This window comes from Otolemur garnettii, unplaced genomic scaffold (assembly GCF_000181295.1).
Source record: "Otolemur garnettii isolate 467f Iridium unplaced genomic scaffold, OtoGar3 scaffold00023, whole genome shotgun sequence".
NCBI classification, from domain to species: domain Eukaryota; kingdom Metazoa; phylum Chordata; class Mammalia; order Primates; family Galagidae; genus Otolemur; species Otolemur garnettii.
Window position 1 is genome coordinate 12,109,406 of NW_003852418.1, and position 9,412 is coordinate 12,118,817.

A 9,412-nucleotide genomic window follows, 5' to 3' on the forward strand; every position below is an offset into this window, starting at 1 on the left:
ATGCCATGGCACTCTACCCAGGGGGATAGCTTGAGGCTCCGTCTCAAAAAAAAAAAACAAAAAAACAAAAAAAAACCCTCTAATGGTTTCCTGTTGCAACCAGAGTAAAATCCCTTCTGATTTGGACTTCTTAGTTTCCGCTCCCTGCATTCTCCCACTCCCCCCTCTCAGCCAGCCACATTTGCTTTCCTTCTGTCATTCAGACTTGGTAAGTTTGTTGCATTTATGTGCTTTTGCACTTGCTTTTTTTTCTCTGAGGAACACTTACCAGGGGTCACTCACCCCTGTAATCCTAGCTTTCTGGGAGTTCGAGGCGGGTGGATTCCTTGAGCCAAGTGTTCAAGACCAGTCTCAGCAAGAGAGAGACCCCTATCTCTTCTAAAATAGAAAAATTAGCCAGGTAGGCACCTGGATCACTTGAACCCAGGAGTTTGAGGTTGCTGTGAGATAGGTTGACACCAGGGCACTCTAGCCTGGGGCAGCAGGCTGGACTTCTGTCACAAAACAACAGCTGGGGGAAGGTGGGCTTTTTTTCTTTTTTTTTTTTTTTTTGGCCGGGGCTGGGTTTGAACTCAGCACCTCCGGTGGTGCCCTACTCCTTTGAGCCATAGGCACTGTCTGGGGGAAAGTGTTTTTTCATTTGTTTTGTTTTGCTTTGTTTTTGTAACAGAGTCTCAAAAACAAAACAAACAAAAAACACTTTCCCCAGCTCTTCCCATAGCTGCCTCCTTCCGGTGCATAGCTTTGTCACAGGGATCTCTTCTGCCCACCCTACCTAAAGCTCCCTACAAACCCACCTGTACCAGGTCACCCAGGGAAGACTTGGAATTACCTTACTGAACTATGTGTCAGCTTGTTTTCGTCTGTCTTACTTGCCACCAGGTCCCACCATCTAAACCTGTAACAGACTTACACAGTATACTGTGATGCATGTTGATACTTTTTTCTTGTAAGCAAAGCTGAACAGGTGCTTAAGTAGAAAGTGGATTTTTGAGCTGGAGACAGTGGCTCACACCTGTAATCCTACCACTCTGGAAGGCTGAGACGTTTGGCTCACCTGAGCTCAGGGGTTCAAGACTCTATCTCTTTAAAAAAGAAATAGCTGGGTGTGTGGCAGGAGCCTGTAGTCCCAGCTACTGAGGAGGTTGAGACAAGAGAATAACTTAAGCCCAAGAGTTTGAGGTTGCTGTAAGCTATGACGCCGCAGCACTTTACCTAGGGCAACAAAGTGAGACTCGGCTTCAAAAACAAAACTGATTGTAGGTAAACCTTAATGAACATTAAATTCAGGAAAATAATAGAAAGAATGGCGTAAGTATAGTTACATTTTACTGCTTGATTATGAAAACTCCTCTGAATTTTTTTGTTTTTTGGAGACCAAGTGTTGCTCTGTCACCTTGGCTAGTGGCATGATCATAGCTCACTGCAGCCTCAAACTTCTGGGCTCAAGTGATCCTTCTGGCTCAGCCTCCTGAGTAGCTGGGACTATGGTTGTACCATCACACCAGGCTATTTTTTATTTGAGACGAAGTCTCCCTTTGTTGCCCTCAGTAGAGTGAGGCATCATAGCTCACAGCAACCTCAAACTCTTGGGCTCAAGCGATTCTCTTGCCTCAGCCTCTTGAGTAGCTGGGACTACAAGCACCTGCTACAATGCTCAACTATTTTAAGAGATGAGGTTTTGCTCTGACTCAGGCTGGTCTCGAACTCGTGAGCTCAGGCAGTCCACCCCCTCCTTGGCCTCCCAGAGTGCTAGGATTACAGGTGTGAGCCACTGTGCCCAGCCCTGTTTTTAATTTTTTGTAGAAACAGGATCTGATACTGTTACCCCAGCTGGTCTCTAACTCATGGGCTCAAGTGATCTTCCTCAGCCTCCCAAATCTTCAATCTGCTACGAGTACAGATGTGAGCCACTGTGCCAAATTCATTTTCTGTTTTCTTGGTTTGTTGACTCCAGTTGAGAAGTCAACAGGGGCAGCAATTACATTTGATATGGTACCAAGTGGTTTTTTGTTTTTGTGAGACAGAGTCGCTCTGTTGTCTTGGGTGGAGTGTAGTAGCATTATCATAGCTCACTGCAGTCTCAGATACCTGGGTCAAATCCTATTGCCTCCGCCTCCTGAGTGGCTGGGACTACAGACACAAGCCATGACACCTGGCTAATTTTTTTTCTTTTGAGACAGAGTCTTACTTTATTGTCCTCGGTAGAATGCTATGGTTTCATAGCTCACAGCAACCTCAAACTCTTAGGCTCAAGTAATCCTCTTGCCTCAGCCTCCCCAGTAGCTGGGAGTATAGGCCCCTGCCACAATGCCCAGCTATTTTTTAGAGACGGGGTCTCACTCTAGCTCAGGCTGTTCTCTAACTCCTGAGCTCAGGCAATCCACCCACCTCAGCCTCCCAGAGTGCTAGGATTATAGGTGTGAGCCACCACTCCTGGCCTCTGACTGATTTTTATTTTTGAGACAGATGTTCACTATGTTGTCCTCAGAGTGCTGTGACATCACAGCTCACAGCAACCTCAAATTCTTGGGCTTAAGCAATTCTCTTGCCTCAACCTCTCAAATAGCTAGGACTACAGGCACCCACACAATGCCTGGCTGTTTTTTTGTTGTAGTTGTCATTGTTTAGCAGGCCTGGACCGGGTTTGAACCCGCCAGCCTCTGTGTATGTGGTTGGTGGCACCGTAACCACTGTGCTACAGTGCTGAGCCTAAGGTTGCATTTTTTTTTTTTTGAGACAGAGTCTCAAGCTTTTGCCCTGGGTAGAGTGTCGTGTCGTCACAGCTCACAGCAACTTCAAACTCTTGGGCTTAAGTGATTCTTTTGTCTCAGCCTTCTGAGTAGCTGGGACTACAGGCGCCCAGCACAACACCTGGCTATTTTTTGGTTGTAGTTGTCATTGTTGGTTGGTGGACCTGCGCTGGATTTGAACCCGCCAGCTCAGGTGTATGGGGCTGGCGCCTTAGCCGCTGAGCCACAGGCACTGAGCTAGGGTTATGCATTTTAGTAATGAATTGTAAGCTATAGTTTAATAAAAGGTATAGCCCCAGAAATTAGGAAGAGACATCTCAGTATGATTACTAGTTGCTCATGACTTATTTATAACTTTTGACACATACCTGTGTTTAAATCAGTCATCAAGCCTGTTAAAACTGTGTTCTAATTATTTTTCAAATTTATTTCTGTCTCCACTGCCTCTGTTCCTGGCCAGAAACCATCCCAAATCACTGCAGGGGCCTCCTGTCCTGGAGTCCATCCCCAGCCTGTAGCCTGAAAAAGCTTTATAGAACACCAGAGATTACCTTCACCCTCTCCTTTAAAGTCCTTGGAGACTTCCGCTTGCCCTTAGGCTAAAGTCCAGAAGCCTTAACACTTCCCAGGTGGCCCAGCTTGTCTGGCTGGCCTCTAGCTGCCTCTGACTTGGCTCCTGACCCTTCCCTCTCCCCTTGCACCCTCCATCCTGGCTATATTGACTTACCTTCCCTTACTTTTCTCTACATTTTTGTATCCTGTGCCTGGATTAGCCACTGGCTGCTTTTCCAGTTCCCATAGAAGTCTCACTTTTCCTTCCCTGCAAGCCATGCTAGGTGCCCGTCACACACTACACTCTCCCCAGCATGGTGAGCTGCTTAGCAGCTCTGGGCACCTTTGCCATAATTTAATTACAGTAGTTGAAATTGTTTGTTAGTTGCCATCTCCTCTTTCGGACCATGAAAGCAGTCATTGTGTATGTTTTGTTCACTGAATCTGCACCACAGAGTACAATGCCTGGCATATTTATCAAATATTTGGTGGCTGATTTTTTTTTTTTTTTTTGAGACAGAGCCTCAAGCTCTATCCCCCTGGGTAGAGTGCCGTGGCATTACAGCTCACAGCAACCTCCAACTCCTGGGCTCAAGCTTCTGCCTCCGCCTCCCAAGTAGCTGGGACCACAGGCGCCCGCCACAACGCCCAGCTATTTTTTGGTTGCAGCCATCATTGTTGTTTGGCAGGTCCGGGCTGGGGATTCGAACCCGCCACCTTAGGTGTTCATGGCTGGCACCTTAGCCGGTTGAGCCATGGTGGCTGATTTTATAGTGGGAAGTAAAGGGGTCTGCAAAATTTGAATATCTAATTTTCTTTAAGTGATGTTTAATCTTTTGAGAGTTGCCATATCTATTTCATTTAAACAATTTGGGTTTTTCCAAGGGTTAGCAGACTAACGCCTGCTGGCTGTTCTTGTAAATAAAGCATTCTTGGAACACAACCATTCCTGTTCTATCTATTGCCTATGGCTGTTTTTGCAGGAGAGACTGTAGGGCCTGCAATACCTAAAACATTCACTGACTTTTTTTTTTTTTTTTGAGACAATCTTGCTCCCTAGCCTGGGGGTAGAGTGGGGTAGAGTCAGGGCTCACAGGAACCTCAAACTCCTGGACTTAAGCGATCCTCTTGCATCAGCGTCTGGAGTAGCTGGGACTTCAAGCTAGTTTTTCTATTTTTAGTAGAGATGGGATCTCACTCTTAGTCTGATCTCAAACTCCTGAGCTCAAGCGGTCTACCTGCTTCAGCTTTCCAGAGTGCTAGGATTACATGTGTAAGCCACTACGCCTTGCCTGTTTACTGACTCTTGACAGAAAAAGGTTGTTAACCTGTATTAGGACACTTTTAAAAACTATTTCAGGCTGGGCGAGGTGGCCCATGCCTATAATCCTAGCACTCTGGGAGGCCAGGGCAGGTGGATCACTTGAGCTCATGAGTTCAAAACCAGCCTGAGCAAGAGCAAGAGACCCTGTCTCTACTAAAAAATGAAAACCTGAGGCAATAGAACCACTTGATCCCAACAGTTTGAGGGTGCTGTGACCTGTGATGCCACAGCACTCTACCCAGGGTAAAAAAGTGAGACTGTCTCAAAAAAAAAAAAAAAAAAAGAAAGAAAAATTATTTCATTTTTTCCTGCCTTCCTCCAAGCTTCAAGTGGAGCCCACTCTTGAACTTGCTTGATGACTGCACCGTGTAACATTGCTGTTTAGTTGCTGTGTAGGCATGCTTGTGGAGTGTATAGCTTGTGCTTTTTCTTGTGTTTGTGCCTGCTGCTCACACGGGGACCCTTACCCCTCACTCTGAATGTGTAACTTATGACCCTCTGTGAGCTAAGGAATGAGATTACTAGGCTTTTTTCAGAATTAATGTTTAAAGAGTAAGAGGTTCAGAGGGAGGCCCTGCAGGGCTCCTCTGTAAGTACAGCACAGGGGCTTTTTGTGTGTAGGAAAGTAAGACGTCCAGTTTGACTATTCAGAGGCCTTCTAGATGGATCCTTGTCTGTTCTAGTTAGCCAGGATCCGTGGCTGAAAGACAGGGGAAAAGTGAGCTATTGCTATATCGGCCTCTGTTATGTACTCTCGCTTATGTCTGAGTTTATAAGTGGAAAGTTGCTGTGAATTGAGTTTCCATCTCATTCAGAGTTGAGTGCTCTGATATGCTTAGCTCAGGTAGAAAGTCAACTCAGTTACTTAGGGACATTCACCTTTACACTTTAAACTAGCACCCTGCACCCTGGCTTTCTGCCAAAATATTTTCTTTCCCAGTGGCTGGAAACTGATTAGCTAGATGGGAGAACAAAGGTGCCTTTGTACGTGGGGCATATTGCTTTTGAGAATTTAGCAGAAAGCATTCAAATAGAGTCTGCAGGCAATGCCAAATTATGCAGATTGGGGGGGGGGTTTGGTCAGGTTTCCCATGAGTAGGTACTTAGGCAACTTGATTTTGTTCTCAGTTTATATGGTCTGGAATTTCCCTTATAGATACTATTATGTAGGCTTCTGTTTTTGATTACTTTAAAATAAAAATATATGTAATTTTAAGAAGACACATCAGTAGAGGACTCTTGATAAGCTTTTGATCAAATTTTGCCAAAAAATTCTTGTACAAATGGATTTATTTCCAAAGCCATATTATACATTTGTCTCTGTAAGAACACAGTGTATAAATGAAGACAAAAGTGTCCAGGGGTGGGAGGATGCCAAAAAATAAGCTCCCCCTAGTCTTGTATATTTATTTGAAACTAGGTTCTGAAGAATATTGATGCAACATCAGAAAATAATACTAGAACTCTCCATACTCTGACACACAGTTGTTACTTAGCATTCACTATGTGAGCTTGGGAAGAAACTGGGGTAAGAAAACCTAAGTTCCTTGGGCGGCGCTTGTGGCTCAGTGAGTAGGGTGCCAGCCCCATATACTGAGGGTGGTGGGTTCAAACCCGGCCCTGGCCAAACTGCAGCAAAAAATAGCCGGACCTTGTGGCAGGCACCTGTAGTCCCAGCTACTAGGGAGGCTGAGGCAAGAGAATCACCTAAGCCCAAGACCTGGAGGTTGCTGTGAGCTGTGAGGCCACAACACTCTACCCAGGGCAACAAAGTGACACTCTGTCTCTAAAAAAAGAAAGAAAGAAAGAAAACCTGGGTTCCAAGCTTTTCTCTGTAACTTATGTTATACCCTGAATTTCCTTTTCTGTAGAGTGATGAAGATGGTAATAGCGCTCTGGTGAGGGGTGAGGAATTCTGAAGCCCTTAGAGATGGCCCTGCTAGTGCTATCTGTTCTAGGGCTGAGGCTGGGACTTTGAACTATTTCTTTTGCAGGGGTGAGGGGAAGCCCTTGTTTTCTTTTATTTTTTATCAAATTTTTTTCTCTAATCCTTGGAAATTTTGCCTTTTAGTTTATCGTCAGTTCAGTTATTTTTTAAAATATGATTTCAACTTCTGTTCTTGTATTGATCTTTTTTACCTCTCTTTAGCTGATGAGATGTTTTGTCTACAGAATATCTTCTTGCAGCCATGTAACTTAAAATATCTGGTGGTAGGTGTTCTGTTTTCCCTTAGTTTATGTCAGAGTATAAATTGGTGGCTTTAGGAATGAATTCTTCCGCCCGAACAGGTTTTTTTTTTTTTTAGATACAATCTCAAGTTTGTTGCCCTCGGTAGAGTGCCGTGGTATCACACAGCTCACAACAACCTCCAGCTTCTGGGCTTAGGCAATTCTCTTGCCTCAGCCTCCCAAGTAGCTGGAACCACAGGCACCAGCCACAACACCCAGCTATTTTTGTTGCAGTTTGGCTGGAGCTGGGTTTGAACTTGGTACCCTCGGTGTGTGGGGCCGGCGCCCTACTCACTGAGACATAGGTGCCACCCCCAAACAGGTTTTTTGTTGGTGGTGGTAGCAGCAATCAAAAACAAGGTTTTCTGGCATAAGAAACCCTGCCTGGGGGCAGTGCCTGTGGCTCAGTGAGTAAAATTCCTGTGTATTCAGTGTGTACCAGCTTCATTTAATTATATTATTTGCCCATCCACCTGGTAGTACAGATATATTACTATGTTACAGATTTTGCTGTTTTGATTTACCTTGGAAATTAAATGTCCCATTTCATATCTCTGAGCTGAATATGATATGTGTACAAATTGCAGGGTTTTTAAACAAAGGAAGCAAAAATATATTTTAAGTAGCAGGTTTAAAATCTTCAAGGATGTGTTTGTAAGATCTGTCAGAATCTCATTTGCCATGTTTAATGTATACGTAGTAAAGCATTATCAAATTTAACTTCTAACATTTGGTAATTTTGTGATGTGCATTTTAGATGGCCACCTGGTGGTCTTTTATGGTATGACATTTTACTACTGTATAACATTATGGTTTGATTAGAATAAGCTAATCCACTATTTTGCTAGTTTATGTAACCAAATGGATTTGAATTAACCTTTCTGTACATATTCAACCATAGGTAAATGGATATTTTTATAGCATTTCTATAATTCTTCTATTTTATTTTTAAACAGAAGAAGCGGACTATAGTGCCTTTGGTACAGACACACTAATAAAGAAGAAGAACGTTTTAACCAATGTGTTGCGTCCTGACAACCACAGAAAGAAGCCACACATAGTCATTAGTATGCCCCAAGACTTCAGACCTGTGTCTTCTATCATAGATGTGGATATTCTCCCGGAAACACATCGTAGGGTTCGTCTTTACAAATACGGCATGGAGAAACCCCTGGGATTCTACATCCGGGATGGCTCCAGTGTCAGGGTGACACCACATGGCTTAGAGAAGGTCCCAGGGATCTTTATATCCAGGCTTGTCCCAGGAGGTCTGGCTCAAAGCACAGGACTGTTAGCTGTTAATGATGAAGTTTTAGAAGTGAATGGCATAGAAGTTTCAGGGAAGAGTCTTGATCAAGTAACCGACATGATGATTGCAAACAGCCGCAACCTCATCATAACAGTGAGACCAGCAAACCAGAGGAATAACGTTGTCAGGAACAGTCGGACTTCCGGCAGCTCTGGCCAGTCTACTGATAATAGCCTTCTTGGCTATCCACAGCAGATGGAACCAAGCTTCGAGCCAGAAGATGAAGACAGTGAGGAAGATGACATTATTATAGAGGACAGTGGTGTGCCACAGCAGATTCCAAAAGCTGTTCCTAATACCGAGAGCCTGGAATCATTAACGCAAATAGAGCTCAATTTTGAGTCTGGACAGAATGGTTTTATTCCCTCTAATGAAGTGAGCTTAGCACCGGTAGCAAGTGGTACAAACACAGAATTTGAAACACATGCTCCAGATCAGAAACTCTTAGAAGAAGATGGGACAATCATAACATTGTGAAACCCTGTGTGCATGTTTTCTGAGGGAGGACGCCGTGGGGACCTGTGCATCTGGCTAGTTTAAAGCGCATATACCTCTGACCAGTGATGTGGAATGGGCATGAGAAAATATTGCAAGCTTAGAATATTATTAAAATAGTAGTTTGACAATTGTTAATATAAATTTTGGTGGATCAGAGGTGAATTTAAGTCTAAAACAAAGGGGCCTTTGCTAATGAAATTACGTGCTTTTGTTATTTTGTCTGGAGAACTGGATGTTGAAGCACATTCTCATAACTGTGTGAGAGGACTGGATCATTTCTGCTTGAAGTGGTTGCAGATTAAACCTGCTGTGCAGAGCCCACTTAATTTTTCCTTTATATTTTAAAAATTCTAATGTGAAGAAGTCTGATCCTATCTCTCTTGGTACGTTGGGGGCCTCAGCTATTATGTTCCCAGTGTCTTACTTTGATTTTTTTTTTTTGATGTTGTTCCTCCATTACTAATTGTAACAAATTATTTTATAAATGCATTTTTTTCTTTCTTTCTTTTTTTTTTTTAAGAGACAGAGTCTCACTTTGTCACCCTCAGTAGAGCGCTATGGCATCACAGCTCACAGCAACCTCCAACTTGCTTAGGCGACTCTCTTGCCTCAGCCTACCGAGTAGCTGGGACTATAGGCGCCCACCACAACGCCCAGCTATTTTTTGTTGCAGTTTGGCTGGGGCCGGGTTTGAACCCGCCATCCTCGGTATATGGAGCCGGTGCCCTACTCACTGAGCCACAGGCA

At 44.0% G+C, this 9,412-nt stretch overlaps 1 protein-coding gene across 1 annotated transcript in view; it reads left to right on the plus strand.

The window, feature by feature from the left end:
- The window catches only part of PARD6B (par-6 family cell polarity regulator beta), a 19,789-nt gene extending 10,675 nt beyond the window's left edge, over window positions 1–9,114 (plus strand). The window contains exon 3 of the mRNA XM_003787696.3: window positions 7,815–9,114. Within this exon, the coding sequence (XP_003787744.1) occupies window positions 7,815–8,644 (830 nt within the window). The 3' untranslated portion in view covers window positions 8,645–9,114. The remainder of the gene's footprint in view (window positions 1–7,814) is intronic.
- Window positions 9,115–9,412: the final 298 nt, after the last annotated feature.